Source organism: Rhinatrema bivittatum, chromosome 3, assembly GCF_901001135.1.
Source record: "Rhinatrema bivittatum chromosome 3, aRhiBiv1.1, whole genome shotgun sequence".
NCBI lineage: Eukaryota > Metazoa > Chordata > Amphibia > Gymnophiona > Rhinatrematidae > Rhinatrema > Rhinatrema bivittatum.
This window is the reverse complement of record NC_042617.1, coordinates 446,775,136-446,797,625: the sequence shown is the minus strand read 5'-3', so window position 1 is coordinate 446,797,625 and position 22,490 is coordinate 446,775,136. Positions and strand designations below refer to the sequence as shown.

The 22,490-nt window shown below is 46.0% G+C and overlaps 1 protein-coding gene across 1 annotated transcript in view; it reads left to right on the top strand.

Annotated features, from left to right (window-relative positions):
- The window catches only part of ADAM17 (ADAM metallopeptidase domain 17), a 204,536-nt gene that overhangs the window by 40,853 nt on the left and 141,193 nt on the right, over positions 1-22,490 (top strand). Inside the window, 1 exon segment of the mRNA XM_029595847.1 lies at positions 3,820-3,952. Coding sequence (XP_029451707.1) covers positions 3,820-3,952 — 133 coding nt within the window.

Sequence of the window (22,490 nt, the reverse complement as noted above, 5' to 3'; positions counted from 1 at the left end):
GCATGGGATTACCTGCAAGTCCTCGGGTTGATGGTGTCCACGCTGGAAGTGGTTCCATGGGCGCAAGCCCACATGAGGCCCCTACAGTGCTCACTTCTATCACGATAGAACCCACAGTCCCAGTACTACACCATACGTCTATCACTCCTGGGCAGTGTTCGGACACAACTACGGTGGTGGCTGCAGGCCAGCCACGTGAGTCGGGGGTCAAGACTATCTTCCCCAACCTGGACCCTACTCACCACAGATGCCAGTCTACAAGGATGGGGAGCACACTGCGAGGAGTTAACCGCCCAAGGGCAGTGGAATACAGAAGAGGTGGGATGGAACATCAATCGCCTTGAAGCACGGGCAGTCAGACTAGCCTGTCTGCGGTTCACTCACAGACTTTGAGACAAAGCGGTCAGAGTAATGTCGGACAATGCCACAACAGTGGCCTACATCAACCGACAGGGGGGAACCAGAAGCCAACAGGTGTCCCTGGAAATAGATCCCCTAATGACGTGGGTGGAAGTAAACCTCCAAGAGATCTCAGCCGTCCATATTGCCAGGAAAGACAACATCACGGCGAACTACCTCAGCAGGGAAAGTCTAGACCCAGGAGAATGGAGGTTGTCATCCGCAGCGTTCCAAATGATGGTGAACTGGTGGGGGACACCAGTCATGGACCTGCTGGCAAACCGATCCAACGCCCAAGTACCCAGGTACTTCAGCCGCAGGCGGGAACCTCAGTCCCAGGGTATCGATGCCCTGGTACAGACCTGGCCTCGGGGGACCCTACTATATGCTTTCCCACCGTGGCCCCTACTTGGCGCAATCATTCACAAGATACAGCTACACAGGGGCCTAGTTCTTCTGGTAGCCCCGGACTGGCCAAGAAGACCATGGTACGCCGACATGAGAAGACTATTGGCAGGGAACCCCCTATCACTACCTCCACACAGAGACCTGCTCCAACAAGGACCGATCCTCCACGAGGATCCAGCTCAATTCTCTCTTATGGGCCTGGCCCTTGAGAGGGCTCGCCTGAGAATGAGCGGGTACTCGGGGGCTGTAATCGACACCCTACTCCGAGCCCGCAAGTTCTCCACATCTATAACCTACATAAGGATTTGGAGGGTTTTTGAAGCCTGGTGTGAAGACCAACACATCAAGCCATGCTCAATTAAAGTTCCCGCGATCCTGGAATTCTTACAGAACGGGCTACAGAAGGGGGCTGTCCCTCAACTCTATCAAGGTACAGGTGGCCGCATTGTCATGCTATGGCCCCAAGAGTGGGGGCGACAGCATAGCTTCTCACCCGGACGTGGCACGTTTCCTGAAAGGAGTCAAGCACATTTGCCCACCACTAAAATGGCCAGTACCTCTGTGGAATCTCAACCTGGTCCTGGATTTCCTAGCAGGAACCTCCTTCAGACCCCTCCGAGGTCTCTCCCTCTGCCTGTTAAACTTAAAGACAGACTTCCTGCTTGCAGTTTGCTCAGCCCGCTGCATTTCAGAACTACAAGCACTATCCTGCCGTGAGCCGTGCCTCAGGCTCACCCCGGGGGCCATACAGCTACGCACGGTACCTTCATTTCTCCCTAAAGTGGTATCTCACTTTCACCTGAACCAAACCATCTCGCTACCATCACCGGATGACTTGAAAAATCCAGAAGAAACTCGAAGTCTGCGTCACCTCAACATCGGCAGACTTCTATCCAGATACCTGGAAATCTCCAAAACCTTACGAAAAACGGACCACCTTTTCGTCCTTCACAGCGGAAAGAGATGGGGAAGCGGCCTCGTGGGCGACCATAGCCCGCTGGATCAAGGAAATCATCAAGGCGGCCTACATAGAAGCGGGCAAGCCACTGCCTCTACAAGTCAAGGCCCATTCTACCAGAGCCCAGGCAGTATCCTGGGCAGAAACCAGAATGCTGTCACCCGTCGAGATCTGCAAGGCGGCGACATGGTCCTCCATCCATACCTTCTCCAGATTCTACCGTCTGGATGTTCAAGCCAGGGAGGATAAGGCATTTGCAAGAGCAGTACTAAGTGGGTCATGAGCAGCCTCCCACCCGGTTCGGGAGTAGCTTTTATACATCCCATTGGTCCTGAGTCCATTTGCTACATGCTAGGAAATGAAGAAATTACTTACCTGATAATTTCGTTTTCCTTAGTGTAGACAGATGGACTCAGCATCCCACCCCGGGCTTCCGTTACGCATGGTCTTTCAAATGATTCAAGGGTAAGCCATGTTTTCGTTTACCTAGGGCATCCACCCTTCCGGGTGTTGACGCTTTCCGGTTGAGTACACTGGTGGTCTCCAGCTATAGTTCAGTCAGGCCTTCTCTTAAGATCATTCAGTTTCTACATCTCCCATGTCTGCTCCCTCCAGGGCATCCCCCTACTACCTATTTCCTTCTAATAAAGCCTCATCCCTTGGCCTACCCTCCCCCTAGCTAGCTCTTAGCCTCACCAGACCTCCCCCTCTCCTGCTAACTCTTAGCCTTACTAGTCTATCTTTACACCAAACCAAACCCTTTCACTTATATTTACCTTATTCTGAACTTTAAGTGAAGATACCACTTAGTATTTATCACAGTTATTACAAATTACATACTTCAAGTGAAGATACCATTCAGTATTTATTACTTATGTTACTTTAAGTGTGGATACCATTTAGTATTTAATTCATTTTGTTACTACCCCATTATATTATGTGATACCCTGTAATTCTTGTTGTTATCAAGCTGTTATACTTTTTTCTCTGTAGACATGGATGGGCAAGACCCATATTGACTACTACCCTGTTTAACACGGTTTGTCTAAGTTGTTTATACCATGTTCTCTGTAAGACATAGTTCATGTCACTTGTTTTTGTTTGAAATGTAAACCGAAGTGATTAGTAACCCTGTTACAGGAACCTCGGTATAAAAAAAGTCTTAAATAAATAAATAAATATAGTCAATCAACCAGTTCAAATTAATCAAGTTAAACAAGTTATAACATTAACCAAGTTATGAAGTTATTCAAGTTAACCAAGTTATTAAGTTAATCAGTTAGTCACACATATATCCACAATGCTTTTTGAGGAGAATACTGAAGAGCTGCACTTTCTGCAGGGGTATATGTACTAGGGGCTGACGTCAGATTGAAATCTGATCCGTCTCCAACTACTAACAGGAGTACACTATACCCATTGGTCCTGAGTCCATCTGTCTACACTAAGGAAAACGAAATTATCAGGTAAGCAATTTCTCCATTTCTGTCGGTGCAGAATGAGGAAAAGGCCTTTTTTGAATAAGACCCAATGAGTGAATCAAGATCTACCAACTCTTTATTAGCCTAGAAATTTTGTCATTGTTTTAACCTGTCGAAGCCTAATTTCTTTTTGTTCTCTTGGTATTAACAGTAGAAAACTGCTACAAATGGCTTGTGTTAAACTGATGTTATTTTATGGCTCAGTGTTCTTGGTGCTTCACTTGTACTATCCGTAGGTGCGTATTGCTAGATTATGGCTGAGGTTATTTAGTGTGTAATGTAATTTTTATTTTGATGGCTTTATGCATTTAGGTCTTTCTCTAGCATTTTGCGGATTCTTTCTGAAAATGCTAACATTTAAAAAGATAATTGATTGAACTGCCTAAAAATATTGGTAGCATTAATATCCTTACTCTAATAGATTGAGTATTGTGTGTTTGTTTTTTACAGGATAAGGTGACAGGAAGAATCTGAATTCTTTACTGTCTTATTTCCACATAGACAAGTTAGATCACGTGGAATTGTATTTATCACTTGTGGCAGATGGTACTAACTTTTTCCTGTTGGTTTCAGAGAGTCTTGATTCGATGCTGTCCGATTATGATATTATCTCTGTGGCAAGCATCCAGCAGCACTCCTTAAGGAAGCGGGACCTCGAGACTGAGTCGCATATAGAGAGGATGCTTAGCTTCTCGGCCTTCAACAGGTAACACAAGCTTTCCTCGCAAGTGGGGGTGGGAGAAGAAGGCAGGTGTCCCTCAGCTTGTTACATAAAGCAGCTTAACAAAGAATGAAAGCTTTGTGACTTTAGCAGGTTTAATAATACCGTTGAAGTCTCTTGGAAAGGAATGACATGGTTAGGGGCTAATTATGCATTAGAATTAGGGCATCCCCACAATGAGGTTCCAATAATAAGAAAAGTAGTCCAAGTGCCTGTAACTAAAAACTCACCTGAGCTAAGAAATTCAAACATATCCCTATCAATTAAAAAGCAGAATGAAAATACAAACAAAAAGCGAACCTTGAAATGTCTGTATGCTAATGCCAGAAGTCTAAGAAGTAAGATGGGAGAATTAGAATGTATAGCAGTGAATGATGACAGAGACTTAATTGGCATCTCAGAGACATGGTGGAAGGAAGATAACCAATGGGACAGTGCTATACCGGGATACAAATTATATCGCAATGACAGAGATGAGCACCCAGGAGGCGGTGTGGTGCTTTATGTCCGGGATGGCATAGAGTCCAACAGGATAAACATCCTGCATGAGGCTAAATGCACAATCGAATCTTAATGGGTAGAAATCCCTTGTGTATTGGGGAAGACTATAGTGATTGGAGTATACTACCGTCAACGTGGTCAAGATGGTGAGACGGACAGTGAAATGCTAAGAGAAATTAGGGAAGCTAACCAAATTGGTAGTGCGGTAATAATGGGAGATTTCAAGTACCCCAATATTGACTGGGTAAATGTATCATCGGGACATGCTAGAGAGAGAAAGTTCCGGGATGGAATAAATGATAGTTTTATGGAGCAGTTGGTTCAGGAACCGACAAGAGAGGGAGCTATTTTAGATCTAATTCTCAGTGGAGCACAGGATTTGGTGAGAGGTAACAGTGGTGGGGCCGCTTGGCAATAGTGATCATAATATGATCAAATTTGAATTAATGACTGGAAGGGGAACAGTAAGCAAATCCATAGCTTTCGTGCTAAACTTTCAAGAGCTCCATGGTGAGACCACACCTTGAATACTGTATACAATTCTGGTCGCCGCATCTCAAAAAAGATATAGTTGCGATGGAGAAGGGCGACCAAAATGATAAAGGGAATGGAACAGCTCCCCTATGAGGAAAGACTAAGGAGGTTAGGACTTTTCAGCTTGGAGAAGAGACGGCTGAGGGGGGGGGGATATGATAGAGGTGTTTAAAATCATGAGAGATCTAGAACGGGTTAATGTGAATCAGTTATTTACTCTTTCAGATAATAGGAAGACTAGGGGGCACTCCTTGAGGTTAGCATGTGGCACATTTCAAACTAATCGGATAAAGTTCTTTTTCACTCCGCGCACAATTAAGCTCTGGAATTTGTTGCCAGAGGATGTGATTAGTGCAGTTAGTGTAGCAGTGTTTAAAAAAAAAAAAAGGATTGGATAAGTTCTTGGAGGAGAAGTCCATTACCTGCTATTAATTAAGTTGACTTAGAAAATAGCCACTGCTATTACTAGCATTAGTAACATGGGATAGACTTAGTTTTTGGGTACTTGCCAGGTTCTATGGCCTGGATTGGCCACTGTTGGAAACAGGATGCTGGGTTTGATGGACCCTTGGTCTGACCCAGTATGGCATGTTCTTAGCTGTTACATTATGTGGGTACACTGAGAGGTATGCTTGGCTGGGCAGCCCAGAGGTTCCCTTATTCCCCCCATGGTAGGTTTCTCTTCTGTGTGAGGCCTGCTGCTAATTTTTTAAATGGTGCTTGACTGGGGAATTGAGGTGATGTTTTATGAATTTGGTGTTCATTGCTTTTTAGGGTTCTTGCAAATCACACTGTCTTGTGTATTTTTTGGAAATCTACAGGAGTTCTCTTTTGCAAGTTTAGGTCATATGAAATATAGATTGACACCAGATAAATGACCATAAGGCCCATTTTTCCTTTCTGGTTCAGTACCACAGTCCCCACATGATCTCTGGCTTTACCTTCACTTCACAGCTAAGGCTGCTCTGTGTTTATCCCATATATTGTTTTTTTTAATTCTGAAAGATTTGTCTCCACTATTTGTTCTAGAACTTCCTTTCCACTGAAAAATGCTTGCCTCTTGTGATTTGTGGTTTTTGTATTTTTAGTATTTGACTGTTTCTGTCATATTCCTTTCTCTTGCCCACCCCCACTTCCTCTGCTCTAGGACAGAAGTCCAGAACCCAGTCAGATGTTCAGAATTTCCACAATTAATGTGCATGAGATTATTTGCATGCGCTGCCTCTACAGTATGTAAATAATCCTCATGCATATTCATTGTGGGTATCCTGAAAACTAGACTTGTTTGTGGACTCCAGGACCGGAGTTGCCTTACCCCTGGTGTACGTATTTAGGTCTCATTTCATGGAGCTTGTGGGACAGACTCTGAACCATTTTGGTGGTCCTTCTCTGTACTATTTGGGGTAGATTTTCAGAGCCCTGCTCGCCTAAATCCGCCCAAAACCGGGCGGATTTACGCGAGCAGGGCCCTGCGCGCCGGTGAGCCTATTTTACATAGGCTCACCGGCGCGCGCACAACCCCGGGACTCGCGTAAGTCCCGGGGTTTTCGGAGTGGGCGTGTCGGGAGGCGTGTCGGGGGGCGGGGCCGGATTGCGCGGCGTTTCGGGGGCGTGCCGGCAGCGTTTTGGGGGCGGGTACGGGGGCGTGGCTACGCCCCGGGGCGGTCCGGGGGCGTGGCCTCGCCCTCCGTACCCGCCCCCAGGTCGCGGCCCGGCGCGCAGGGGTCCCGCTCGCGCGCGGGGATTTACGCCTCCCTCTGGGAGGCGTAAATCCCCCGACAAAGGTAGGATCGGGGTTTAGACAGGGCCGGGCGGGTGGGTTAGGTAGGGGAAGGGAGGGGAAGGTGAGGGGAGGGCAAAGGAAAGTTCCCTTCTAGGCCGCTCCGATTTCGGAGCGGCCTAGGAGGGAACGGGGGTAGGCTGCGCGGCTCGGCGCGCGCAGGCTATACGAAATCGATAGCCTTGCGCGCGCCGATCCAGGATTTTAGCCGATACGCGCGACTATGCGCGTATCTACTAAAATCCAGCGTACTTTTGTTTGCGCCTGGAGCGCAAACAAAAGTAGGCTGTTCGCGCTCGTTTGAAAATCTACCCCTTTGTATTTTGTCTTTATCCTTTTGGATGTATGGCCTCCAGAACTAGATGTGATTCTACAGATGAGGTGTGAGTGGTAACTCTTTATGTTAGTCTGTGATTTTCAGCCTCTGGGTTGGGGAGCCAAAAGTATTGGAGGACATTTAAGTGAAGTCATAAGGGGTCATGCCCTTGTGGGCACAGCTTAATTTCTAGCCAAAAAGGAAGTAGAAATGTGGAGGGGGTTGAAATGGGCATTCTCCCAGGACAAGCAATATGGTAGTCCTCAAATATGGGTGACATCATCGGATGGACCCCTATCACGGAACACTTTTTTATCAAAGTTTCTAGAACTTTGACTGGCACATTGAGCATGCCCAGCATGCCACTAACCCTGCATCCAGCAGGGGTCCCCCTTCAGTCTTTTTTTTTTTTTTTCCACGCAGCAGTTGCCTTGCGGTTTTTAGGAACTCTGTGAGAATTTCTCATAATTATTTCCTCACGGAATTTTTTTCCTCACGGGGGACCGTCAACCGCTGACCTCCACTAATGCTGGAAAGTTTACCTCGTTCTTTGCGGTCGGTTCCTGGCGGTGTTTCCATCAGTGCCCGATGACCACTGATCGCGTGCCGCCCCCTTTTTCCAAATGGCCACCGGTTTTCAGAAGTGCCCCAAGTGTCCGAGGACTATGTCCATTACAGAAACTCATGACATCTGTGTCTTATGCTTGGGGCCTTCCCAAGACGTCCAGTGGTGCCACTAGTTGTGCCCAAATGACCCTTAAAGACCGCTGCGCCCGCCTAAAGAAGATGGAGCACCTCTTCACTCTAAGCGCTCATCTCCATCGACTCCAGCCAAGAGCACACCAAGTCAGAAGCCGCCTTCGTCATCGACTCCATCTCCATCGACGTCTCAGCAACATCGAGATATCGGTGACCAGCCGTCACCGGCATCGAGAGAAGCACCATCATCAGCACTGACGCGAAGCTTCATCTGGTGCCGGCACAAGCCATCGACATCGACTGAGCCACCTGCCAAGAAGTCCTGGGGAGAGGAGCTCCCATCCTCCTCTGGACCCGGGACACCTGCAACAGTGCCGGGAGCCGAGACTCCACAAATTGCTGTGGACCCTCCGGCGACGCCTATTCAGCCTCCAACCCCGGCCGCTGTTTTACCAACACCAGCCTTCCAGAAGGAATTGGACCGGATGGTCCAAGAGGCAGTCCTTCAGGCGCTTCGAGGATTTCAGTCACCACTGGCACCGACTCCCATGCCGATGCCTGACCCGGTGCCTACTAAGTTGGCTCCACTCCTTCAAAGATTGGACACCCTGATTGGTGCACTTCCATCGGTGCCCATTTCTTCCGGACCAGCAGCGCCTCAGAGACCATCGATCCCTCCACCAGCATTGATCCCAGTTCCTTTCTTCGGATGATGAAGAACCAGATCGTGCCTCTTCTCCATCCTGAGAGCCACTGATGCCGGAACCGATTCCTGGGCCATTGGGTTTACTTCCACCTCGACGGCCATTGAAAACACCGATGCCATTGGTGCCACTACCATCCTCTGTGCCACCTCCTCCTATCTCGGTGCCTCCATCTTTTCTATCGGTGCCACCTCCTGATCCAGCTGGATTTGGACTTCTGCCTCCATCTGAAGGCCCGCAGGGTGGAGGAGACCCATCTTATGACCCTTGGGGTGGATTCCTCTGACTCTCAAGATTCTGAGGACCTTCTATCAAAGCCTACGCCGCTGTCCTCCAGAGGACCTATTGTTTACCAGCTTCATAAAGAAGATATCTGAAACCATCCCTTTTAAATTACAAATGGAGAATGCCAGGCATAAAATGCTGGAGGTTCTTCAATTCGTGGATGCCCCCAAAGAGGTAATGGCAGTTCCAGTCCACGAAGTTCTGCTTGACCTCCTACACCGTACCTGGGAACACCCTGGAACAGTGCCACCAGTCAACAGGAAAACAGATGCTACATACCTTGTTCAGTCTGCTCCCAGGTTTCCAAAAGAGACAGTTACCACACCACTCCATAGTGGTGGAATCCGCCCAGAAAAGGCTAAGAGATCCTGGCCTCATTTTTCTGCCCCTCCTGACAAAGAGCAGAAGTCCTTGGACGCCTTTGGCCGAAGAGTTTTCCAGGGATCTATGCTCATGGCACGTATAGCAGCCTACCAGCTATACATGACACAATACACTAGAAATCTTTGGAAACAAGTCCAAGACTTCACTGAGACCCTGCCTGAACAATTCCAAGAAGGATTATCTACCATCTTCCAGAAATATCTCAATGCTGGGAAATACAAAGTCAGGGCAGAATATGACATTTTCGAGACTGCCTCCAGAGTGTCAGCGGTGGGAATAACCGCCAGACGCTGGGCATGGCTAAAATCCTCTGATTTACGACAAGAAATCCAGGATAGGTTAGCAGACCTTCCATGCACAGGGGACAGTTCGTTTGGCGATAAAATTCAGGAAGCAGTGGCACAACTCAGACTACCATGAGACCTCGTGCCAACTGTCCGCTGTCCCCTCAGACCACTCGTCTACCGCCAAAAGAACATTTAGACGAGAACCTAGAAGGCTAACCTCCTCCATCCCAGACTCGTCCAACCAGACCCCCTCAAAGAGGTCAGGCTCGTCAGCATAGACCCCTAAAAACCCAACCAGCTCTTCAGACTGGTCCTGCCTCGGGGTTTTGACTCCCTTCTAGAGAGCAGCAGTCAACCCTTTTCTCCAACTATCTTTCCTGTGGGAGGCCGCCTGTGCCACTTTGCCAACAAATGGCACACGATCACCACCAACCAATGGATCCTCTCTGTAGTTGCCCACAGTTACCATCTAAATTTCCTTATATTACCACCGGACTGTCCACCACGTCCGGCGTGGAGTCTAACAGACCACACTCCACTTCTCGAAGCAGAACTCTCAATCCTCTTGCAGTCCAATGCCATGGAACCGGTTCCCCGGCTGCAGCGAGGAAAAGAGTCCTACTCTCCATATTTTCTAATTCCAAGAAAGTCAGGTGGCATATGTCCTATACTGGACCTCCATACCCTAAACAAACATCTCCACAAGGAAAAGTTCAAGATGGTTACCTTGAGCACCATGCTCCCTCTCCTACAAAAGGGAGATTGGCTCTGCTCTCTAGATCTTCAGGAATCTTATGCCCATATAGTCATAATCCCCATCTCATCGAAAATATCTCAGATTCATAGTAGGTCGAAAGCATTTCCAATACCGGGTGCTGCTGTTCGGCCTAGCATCAGCACACCGAGTATTTACGAAATGCCTGGCAGTAATCGCAGCCTATCTAAGACAGCGCAGTATCCATGTCTAACCGTATCTAGACGATTGGCTGCTCAGAGGTCCATCCAAGGAGGTAGTTCTTCAATCCCTCCGTCTTGCCATACATCTGCTGCATTCCTTGGGGTTTCTCATAAACTATCCCAAATCACATCTGACTCCGTCACACACCCTCTCGTTCATCGGAGCAGATCTAAACACCATTCAAGCCAGAGCATTCCTCCCAAAGGACCAAGAACACAAACTGTCAACTTTGGCCAAAGCCATACAGTATCGCCGAACCGCTACAGCTAGTCACCTGCTAACCTTGCTAGGGCACATGGCATCTACGGTTCACGTTACTCCAATGGCTCGACTAGCCATGTGAGTAACCCAATGGACTTTAAAGTCCCAGTGGTCCCAGTCAAGCCAACATCTGTCCCATATTGTCCATGTAACCAGCCAGCTTCGCCTCCCACTAGCTTGGTGGATACAGGAGTCCAATCTTCAGATAGGACTTCCCTTTCAAACTCCAGATCCTCAGATTACGTTGACCACAGATGCCTCCAACCTGGGTTGGGGAGCCATGTCAACGACCTACAAACCCAGGGAACCTGGACCAGAGCAGAAGCGAGCCATCAGATAAATTTTCTGGAGCTCTGGGCGATACGATATGCCCTATTCGCATATCAGAATTGCCTGTTCAACAGGGTAATCCTAATTCAAACAGACAATCAGGTAGCGATGTGGTATCTCAACAAGCAAGGGGGCACAGGCTCTTACCTGCTATGCCAAGAGGTGGTGCAGATCTGAGCCTGGGCTCTCTCCCATTCCATGCAACTGAGAGCAACCTACATGGCAGGCGTGGGCAATGTGATAGCAGACTGTCTCAGCTGGACCTTTCATCCCCACAAATGGTCCCTAGATCTCACTGTAGCGAACAGAAGTTTTCACCAGTGGGGTTGCCCGCACATAGACCTCTTTGCGTCAACTCACAACCGCAGAGTAGACCATAGAAATGATGGCAGAAGACGACCAACAGACCCATCCAGTCTGCCCAGCAAGCTCTCACATTTATTTTCCCATACCTTTCTGTTACCTCGACCGCTGAGTTCAGGGCCCTTTATTGGTAACTTTTTGATTCCAATTTCCTTCCACTCCCACCACTGATGCAGAGAGCAGTGTTGGAGCTGCATCAAAGTGAAGTATAAGGCTTAATGTTTGAGGGTAGTAACCTTCATAACGAGAAGTTACCCCGATATTTGTATACTCATACTGCTCAGATCAATGCCTTGTTAGATGTTGTCTGGATGTAAATCCTCTTTTCCTCGTTCCCCTCCTGCCGCTGAAGCAGAGAGCGACCCTGGATATGCATTCAAGGTGAAGTATCAGGCTTGTTTGGTTTAGGGTAGTAACCGCCTCAACAAGCAAGCTACTCCTACGTTTATTTGTTTAACCAGACTGTGCAATTCAGTCCATGTTGGTTATTGTCTGAATGTCAATCCTATTTCTTCATTCCCCCCCTGCCGTTGAAACAGTGAGCTGTGCTGGATATGCATTCAAAGTGAAATATCCGGTTTAATTGGTTACGGGTAATAACCGCCGCAATAAGCAAGCTACTCCCATGCTTATTTGTTTACCCAGACTGTGCAGCCTTGTTGGTTGTTGCCTGAATGCAGATCCTCTCTTCCATATTTCCTCTTGCCGTTGAAGCATAGAGCAATGTTGGAGTCGCATAACCGTGTGAACGTTTATTGAATAAGGGTATTAATCACCAGGTTGTGGCCATCATTCCCGCAAGCCACCCCCATGCCTCTTCTCTTCATTCCCAATCTCTAGGCTTTATGATCCTCTAGGCTTTATGGATCCACAGTGTTTATCCCACGCTCCTTTGAAATCCTTCACAGTTTGGTCTTCACCATTTCCTTCGGAAGGGCATTCCAGGCATCCACCACCCTCTACGTGAAGAAATACTTCCTGACATTGGTTCTGAGTCTTTCTTCCTGGAGTTTTAAATTGTGACCCCTGGTTCTGCTGATTTTTTTTCCCAACGGAAAAGGTTTGTCGTTGACTTTGGATCATTAAAATTCTACTCTCTACACCGTAGCTGCGAAACACCGCCATGACAGGTTTGGTTTCCCATCCTACGCGACCTCTCAGTCCAACAACCAATTCGCCTGGGCACACATCCAAATCTCATAACGCAGAGCAACGGACTGTTGTGTCATCCAAACCTCCACGCCCTGTCTCTGACAGCATGGATGTTGAAAGATTGATTCTACAATCCCTTAACCTTTCTAACGATGTTTCCCAGGTCCTCGTAGCTTCACGAAAGCCTTCTACTAGAAAATCGTATCGTTCCAAGTGGAAAAGATTCTCCTTATGGTGCATGCAAAGGAAATAGATCCCTTTTCCTGCCCCACAACAAGGTTCCTGGACTACCTCTGGCACCTCTCGGAGTCTGGTCTACAAACTTCCTCCATTCTAGTGCATATAAATGCCATAGCCGCTTACCACACAGGTATAGGGGATGCTGCGCTTTCAGCGCAACCCCTTGTAGAGCGCTTTATAAGAGGCTTACTTCAGCTTGAAGCCTCCACTGGGTCCCCCAATTGCATCATGGGACGTCAGTGTTGTGTTAGCACGGCTCATGAGACCTCCATTTGAGCCCCTATAATCATGCGAGCTTAGACATCTCACTTGGAAAGTGATCTTTCTGGTTGCTATAACTTCGCCTTGCAGAGTCAGTGAGCTACAGACACTGGTAACATACCCACCTTATGCCAAATTTCTCCAAGATTGTGTGGTAGTCAGGACTCAACCTAAATTCTTGCGAAAGGAGTTTTTGATTTCATTTTAAATCAGTCCATAATACTTCCTACCTTTTTTCCAAAACCTCACTCACACCTAGGTGAGCAGGCACTGCATTCCTTGGACTGTAAATGTGCGCTTGCCTTTTATTTGGACCGCACTGCAGCCCATAGGAAGTCCACCCAACTTTTACTCTCCTTTGATAAAACCAAACTGGGAGTTCCAGTGGGCAAGCACACCCTGTCCACCTGGCTGGCGGACTGTATTACCTTCTGCTACCAACAAGCAGGCCTTCCGCTACAGGGACGCATGAAAGCGCATTCGGTCAGAGCCATGGCCACGTCGGTGGTGCACCTCTGCTCCGTACCTATTGCTGACATCTGTAGAGCGGCCATGTGGAGTTCTCTCCATACCTTCGCAGCTCATTATTGTCTTGACAAGGCTGGCAAGCAAGATCCCATCTTTGGCTAGTCTGTCCTATGTAATTTGTTTCCAGTTTAAAAACCCAACTTATTACCTACGACCCACTGAAATTCAGGCTACCCTCACAACCAACAGCACCCGTGTTGTTGTGCCTGTTGCACATCATTGGGTGCTTTTGGTTCACTCTATTCAGGCATCCTGTAGATCGCTATTCACCATATTGTGAGGACAACCATCCTGCTTGTCCTGGGAGAAAGCAAAGTTGCTTACCTGTAACAGGTGTTCTCCCAGGACAGCAGGATGTTAGTCCTCACGAAACCCGCCCGCCACCCCGCAGAGTTGGGTTCGCCTACGTTTTCTTATTTTATTTTTCGCTCGTACTTTTTTTGCTACAAACGAGACTGAAGGGGGACCCCTGCTGGATGCAGGGTTAGTGGCATGCTGGGCATGCATGCTCAGTGTGCCAGTCAAAGTTCTAGAAACTTTGACAAAAGTGTTCCATGATAGGGCTCCATCCGATGATGTCACCCATATGTGAGGACTAACATAATATCCCATTGTTTATCCTACCCCACCCCCCTTCTTCCCTCCTCTCCTCCCCTCCCCAGTTTTAATATCAGTTACACTGTAAAGCTCCGTTGGCTGATTTCTTGTTGTATGGAAACCGATGTGATGTTTCTAACGAATGTCTGTATATAAAAAACATTAATTAAATAATTAAATAAACATCCTGCTGTCCTGGAAGAACACCTGTTACAGGTAAGCAACTCTGCTGTGCCAGGGCCACCACTGACCTCTGCAAAAAGGTGGGACTGTGAGTGGGTGTGAACTTTCACAAACACACACACAAACACTCTTCCGCATTCTTAACATGCTTGATGAGCATTGGTAGGCAAAGGATGGCTGGGGGTTGGGGATGCAGGATCCCACTGGTGTAAGGAATAGAAGGCTAATAGAGAGAATGGGGCTCTTTCTCTTTAACCCCCTCCTCCTCCTCTCTGTCCTGATGATCCTGATCCTCCCTCCCCCCTCAATGATTCTAAAACCCTTAAATCTAATGCTCCTGGGAGAATTCTGTGCAAAAAGTTTTAAAATTCTGCACAAATTTAAACTTCTGTGCACAAAAAACTTAAAATTCTGCATATTTTATATTAATAAAAATAACACAATTTACATGACACATTTTAAATTACTTAAAAACTAATACAGAAAAAAGTTAGTAAAGATGCAGAGTTAAATATTTTGAGTAGAATTTCCCTTGAATTTCACTGTAAGAGTGTCTCTCCGACTCCCTCTCCCTACTCCCCTGGCCAGTCTCCTTTCACTTTGCCCTCTCAGGCCCCAACTTCTCCACCTGCCACTATCACTTCCCTCCCCTCCCCTTCTAGCCTAAACCCCTTCCACTCTATCTCCACTCCCAGAGTTTGACCCCTCACACAGGCTATCTCTGTCCCCCCCCCCTTTCTTTTTTTTACACGCGCGCACACACACACGCTCCCTCACTCTCTTGCACTCACACACACATATGCTCCCTCACTCTCTTGCACTCACACACACATATGCTCCCTCACTCTCTTGCACACACACACACACACACGCTCCCTCACTCTCTTGCACACACAACGCTCCCTCACTCTCTTGCGCGCACACACACACGCTCCCTCACTCTCTTGCGCGCACACACACACACATGCTCCCTCACTCTCTTGCGCGCACACACACACACGCGCTCCCTCACTCTCTTGCGCGCACACGCACGCGCTCCCTCACTCTCTTGCGCGCACACACACACATTCCTTCACACACACCAGCTCCCAATCTTTCACACACATGCACATTCCTTCACAATCTCCTCACGTAGGCTTCCTCTCTCTGGCACCCACACCCACGCACCCTCACACATGTTCTCTCTCACCCTCCAGGCTTGAGGTCTCTTTCTGTCTGCTTCATCTTCACCACGAGTGGGACGGCCTCCGCTCGCGGCATGCTGGGACCCGATAAATTCCCCCAGAACTAAATCTAACCCCCTATCCCTGATAATTGTCAAGCTCCTTCTCCCCATAGAAAATCACCCTCTCCAGCAACTCTCCTTCGCTCCCTCCTCAGCCAGTAAAGTACAAGCCTCCTCTTCAAGCCAGAATCTGCTTTGCAGGGTTGCTGCCGACTTGTGTATGCTGTCTGCTGTCCTCAGTCTCCTGGAACAGGGGTGTGTGGCCTGGAATTCAAAAGCATGACCTGCTCTTTGCCTCCTGAGGGGAGGAAGGAGAGGAGCAACTCACTCACTCTTCTCTCTGTCCCGCCCACCACAACCAATACTATCTCCTTCACTTTTTCTCCAAACCCGCTGATCACTTCACTCACAAACAGCTCCCAACTCTGATCATCTCACTCGTATCTTGTAGCCCCTCCGATCCCTTCACACTCTGTAGCACCTTTGATCCGCTGACTCATTCTTCCCCCCTCTCCCCCACACAGACCACAGCTGTTCTGATCCCTTCACACATTCTCCTTCTCCTCCTTCCAATCCCACACCCACTTATTACCGCTCTTGGCTCTTTCACTCTCACAAGTCAGCAGAAAGCAGCAGGCCTGGGATGACAGCAAGATAAGCAAGAGTAGCAGAAGTAATGAGACTGGCATTCACTCTTATTTTACCTTGGCTGTTGTCCCTCATAGCCTCCTAAATTGTGCTGGGAAATTGCATAAAAATCAGACATATGGCTGCCCTTGTCTCAGGGTAAGCAGTTCCAACACTTTTGGTTCTTCTCTGCTTCCCCCCAGGGCTGGGGGGGGGCATATATAATCCATGCAACTCCTGGCTCTGTTCTGTTTCCTCAGGGGAACCAGTACTGATATTCACTGCCAGCTCTGTTATGCTTTCTCAGGCCCCCGGAGGGGGGTGGGAGGTGGCAGAATGTTGTTCTGAGTTCTGCCAGAAATTAAGCCCTCGTTAATGGACACAAAGAGTATGAATTAGCACAACTTTGAAAGTTGTGAGCAGCAGTGCCATTCATCAAGACCCGAGGTTGAAGCCCTGACAACTGGCACTACTGCTCACACGTTTCAAACTTGTGCTAATTCAAGCCCTCTTTGTGCCTGTTCTTTGTAGCTTTAGTGTAACCTCTTCCCCCTTCTGTTCCCTGCAAGGAGAGATGGGGTGGGGGCTGGATTAGGAAGCGGAGTGGCTGTTCTCTGTGTGCTGCAGGGGATGGAGCAGAGCACTCCTGCAGCTCTGCCTCTTCAGCCTAAAAAGAAGTGCCAGAACTGTGCTGTGCTGGCTGTCCCCCAACAAATTTAAACCCCACCTATGGGGAGGAATCGGTAATAATTTGGAAGGCAGCCTGTTTGTAGGCAGAGTGTGCTGTTGCAAAGATGGTGGCCTTCACCTAGGGTGCATAAATATTTTTGTACCTTCACAAGCTAACAGGGGTGGCTAAGGCAGTCATTAAAGAGCCACAGACAGGCTGCTTTCAGGATATCCACAGTGAAATATGCACGAGAGAGATTTGCATACATTGAGGCAGTGCATGCAAATCTCTCTTGCATTTTTATTATGGATATCTGAAAACCCAATCTGTCTGTGGCTCTTGAGGCTTGGAATTGGCCACCCCCCGAACTAGAGTATATTATTTCACTTACAGAATATTAAATTTATATAAGCTTATCTTGAAGGGAGGTTAAACATTTTATTGTGGTTGAAAAAAAAAATTAAATTTACATTAACTTTAAACGTAAAAAAATTGGTAGAAGGTAGTAAATGAAAGCTGCTGGTGCATGGAAAAATCAACTGAATATATTAATGTTAGAGCAGTTGTTAAATGAGGTTTGAAATCTTTCATTTGGAGGCTTCCCATCTCCTTTAGAGGCGAGCAGCTGCAGCATCCTGGAATGTAAAACCCCAGCAGTTTGCGCTGGCTCTTTCAGCACCTGTGATGCATAAGCCACTCACAGTGCCTTAAATCAGAGGTGGGCAAACCTTTTTTTTTTTTAAACAGGGTCAAATTACTGCTGCTTATCAGAACTGAAGGGGGGGGGGGTCCCTCTTAGAACTGTGAGCAGGGAAGGGGGCAGTTACAGTGGCAAGTCTACCTCAGTGAGAGACCAGAGCAGCAATCATACCAAAAAAATAAAATAATTCAAACAGTAATTAGAATAACATCTAAATAGTTAAAAACATAGAAAATGTTCCAAACACCCCTAAAATATTTCAAAACAGAAACATCAAATACCGAATAATTAAAACTAAAAATTCCCTGCTGTCCATACTGGGAACTTTTGATTTCCAGATGCCCTGAGAATGGCATGGATAAGCAGGCAGAAAGGGAAGGGGGTTGTTGCACACGTGCTCTTTTTCACACACACACACACACACACACACACACACACACACACACACACTCACACTCATTTTTCTTCCCCCTCCAGCAGCAGCAGCCTTTGTGGCCGATCCAAATGTGGCTTTGATGAGAGAGAAAACAAAACTTAAGGATCCACCAATATAAATTGCAGCAAGAAAAATAGTTGGTGTATATTAGAATGAACTGTGACTGCAATATAGATTATGTTATCAGTTCTTTTCCAGAAATTTTTAAACAATTGAAGGAAAAGACTTCAGCACTGGTGTGTGTTCTGAATTATCAGATTACAAACCAATTGATACAGTCATCGGTCAGAAAACCTATGGTGTTGCTCTTCTTTATTGAAAAAAACTTTTGTGTCTTTTTAAGTTTAATATCTGCTCATTGCTCTCTGTGTATTGTATGGATTTATTGAGTAAGCAAACAAATATGTCAACAGGAATTAACCTGATTCAAAATGAGAAATTAATAATTTGGTCTCTTAGTAAAACAATTACAGTCTCAATTGCATTGCCCGATTGACTAGAGAAACTTTTCGACAAGATTGCCTTCTGAATCAAGGCAATAAGGCTCATAAGGCTGCTGAGAAGGCAATTCAAAAGACACTTAGGCGGCACTCTGAAAGTTGCCCTAAACGTTGCCGATTGAAACTCAGTCTTCAAATGCTCTACGGCTCTTATGTAGAAGACGATATAATTCTTTAGTTCTATAGTTCTGTAGTTCTGGCACTCCACGAGTTGCCGCAAATGTTTGAAAAGCTCTATGTAAGCTGCTTATGGTGCAAAAATCACTTATCTTGGCATGATGGTTTATCCAAGTTACGCCAAGGACGCCTGAAACGCCGACTTACGATTTGCGGGAAATGCTGCGTCAGGGCGGCATCGCGTCTCAAGGAATTACATCTTGAATAAAGAACATATTGACTAAAATCTATGCATGAGTCATTCATAATATCAATGTAGAGAATCTTATCGTTACTCACAGTTTCTTGTCCGATCAAACATTTGCGGCAACTCGTGCAGTGCAGTGCCAGAACTACAGAACTGTAGAACTAAAGAATTATATCATCTTCTACATAAGAGCCATAGAGCATTTGAAGATTGAGTTTCAATCGGCAACTTTTAGGGCAACTTCAGAGTGCCGCCTAGGTGTCTTTTGAATTGCCTTCTCGGCAGTCATGAGCCTTATTACCTTGATTCAGAAGGCAATCTTGTCAAAGTTTCTCTAGTCAATCGGGCAATGCAATTGAGGCTGCAATTGTTTTACTAAGAGACCAAATTATTAACTTCTCATTTTGAATCAGGTTAATTCCTTTTGACATATTTGTTTGCTCACTCAATGAATCAATACAATACACAGAGAGCAATGAGCAGATATTAATTAAATAATTTTTATTGAAAGAAAAAAGACACAAAAAAAAGTGTTTTTCAATAAAGAAGTGCAACTCTGGAGGTTTTTTGACCGATGACGGTATCAACTGGTTTGTAATCCAATAATCAATTCAGAAAAGACACCAGCGCTGAGGTCTTTTATTCCAATTGTTTAAAAATGTCTGTTTAAAACTTTCTGGAAAAGAACTGATAACGTAGAAACATAGAAATGACGGCAGAAGAAGACCAAACTGTCCATCCAGTCTGCCCAGCAAGCATTCACACTTTTTTTTTTCATACTTTTCTGTTACTCTTGTCCCTTTAAATAATTTTTTTGGTTCTATTTCCCTTCCGCCCCCGCCATCGTAGATAGCAGTGCTAGAGCTGCATCTAAGTGAAGTATTAGGCTTAATTTGGGGTAGTAACCACCATAATAAGCAAGCTACTCCATGCTTGTTTACCCAGCCTGTGCCATTCAGTCCATGTTGGTAGATGTCTGAATATAAAACATCTTTTCTTCATTCCCCCTGCCATTGAAGCAGAGAGCTATGCTGGATATGCATGGAAAGTGAAGTGTCAGGCATTTTTGGTCTGGGGTAGCAACCGCCGCAACAAGCAAGCCACTCCCCTGCTTCTATGCGGATGCAAATCCCCCCCCCCCCCCCCACATCTCCTCCCGCTGCCGAAACACAGAGCAATGCCGGAGTCGCACCAACCACGTGCATGTCCACCGAACAAGGACATTCATCTCATAGGTAATCCATATTGCAGTCACAGTTCATTCTAATATACACCAACTATTTTTCTTGCTCCTTTGAGAGAGAGCCATGCCACAAGGCCACGCTGCAAATTCTGGTGGGCCTGCAATACTACTCTTCCTGCCTCACCAGCCATGCTGCTACGTCTCTGAGGGGTACATTAATGCCAGCTGCCAACACCAAGTCGACATCGTCCACAAAGGCCTGCAATGTCAGGCCATTGTTGATACCAAGAAAATTATATGCACTGATAGATATATATATATCACGTAAACTTTGCCAGTCAAAGATCATATCCCAATCTTATAATTACCAATTGTTTATTTAACCTACATTAGGCACTGTATCCCTCACTCATGCCTACATTAGGCAACGTATCTTTTAAAATGTTATTAACCCCTTATATACTTATCCAAGTTATATCGACCTGTTCATTGTAAGACATTTACTTGTCAATGTTACTGTTAAAATGTAAACCGATTTGATCAGTAACTCTGTTATTGGAAAGTCGGTATATAAAAATGCTAAATAAATAAATATATAGAGAGGGATTCAAAAAATCAATATATTAAAAAAAAAACTCTGCTAGAAATCACCTCTTCTATAGTAATTTCACCAAATTCAAGGATGCCTTTTGATTATTGATTTATGAGCTCTCATATGAGTTGACCATGTATTTTTAATATGTTTTATAATAATGTGCTCAGCTACTTCAAACAAAAGATTTTTTAGGAAGAAGGGGAAGGTTTCATACTTTATCTCTTTTTGCTCCAACCAATTGTGTGATCTAGTGGTTTGTAATCATCAACAATCTTCCTCCAACCGTTTTTTAATTTTGTATATATGCGTAAATTTAAAAAGTTTGTACTGGTGATGCCGTGTCAGTCTTAATGCTGTATCAGTTTTGTGGCTATGTTAATACCGTCTCAATCTTAATGCTGTATCAGACTGTTATGAGCTCGCTTCTACTGTTCATAGCTTCTGCTGTCAAAGCTTTTGTGTTTAGCATGCGACCAATTCAGTGGCTGTAACCCTCATAAACCCGACTTATCTGTTTGCTGGCTGTGACCCAACGTGGCCGCGTTTCAGATCCCGAAAGGATCTTTCCTCAGGGGATGTACTTTCCTTTGAGTTGTCGGTGCTCCTCGGTGCATCGATGTTCAAATAAAATTCCTTTTAAACAACGGACTATCTTATCGGCATATTTATCTTCTTCAAATAAACTTCCCTGGCGGACCGGCAAAGCTGTTGCCGCCAGTGCTTTTAAAGCCCTGATTGCTGAAGCGGGTTTTAAATATTGCTCAATGTCTCGAAGGAACAACCAATCAGAGATAGCATTATCACTACGTCATGACGTTTATTTAAACTAACAAACCCCAGTCAAGTTCCTCGTTAAGACCGCCTGGTGCTTGAGTCTGTAAAGTGAAAATCCAGAAAGCTTCTCTCCGGTTCAGTATAGCTATCCGATTGCCTCCTCTTGATGATGACTGCACATGGTCTAAAATAGTCCATTTTAGTTGTGAAAACTCATGTTTATTTTGTATGCAGTGTGAAATTATCGGCGCAGATAGTGTTGCCGTATGTAATTTAGATTTGTGTTCATTGAGCCTTGTTCTAATTTTACGGGTGGTTCTACCTATATACACATTAGGGCAAGTGCAGATGATGGCATATACAACATGATCTGAGTAGCATGTGGTCCTATTTCTTCGCACCACTTGTATCCAGTTTTGGATCGATCCAAGTTATCCCATCAATGCTGTTATGGCAATGGGTACACTGACCACATTTATAATGACCTCGATCTGCTGACTAAACATCCGAATGAGACTGTGCATGAATTAATTTGTCTAATATTCATACTCCTGGTGGTCACTATCAATGGAAGTTCCTTAAAGGTATCGTGCAAGGCCAAAATGTGCCAATGATGATGGATTGATGATGCTATTACTGAAGTGGCCACAGTTTGTTTTAGTACACATACTAACTGGGGATCTTGTTTTTTAGGCTTATATTGGAGTAATGCCTGTCTGAGTACTTTGCCCGTTTGTAGGCCCGTTTGATCACCCTCCTGGGGTAACCCCGCTCAAGAAATCTGTCACATAGAATCAATGCCTGGGTTTCAAAATCACATGGATTAGAGCAAATGTGTTTAGCATGGAAAAATTGGCTAGTGGGTAAGCCACATTTAAGAGTATGAGTGATGACTATGAAATTTTGAAAGATTGTTCCTATCAGTTGGCTTCCGGTATATTGATGTAATTAATTCTCCATGATGCAACCGTATCGACATGTCAAGGAATGACGCCTGTTGGTCAGACAGATATGCTGTGAATTGAAGATATACATTCTTTGTATTAATCCAACTACAAAATGATGTAAGACGATCTGCTGTAATTT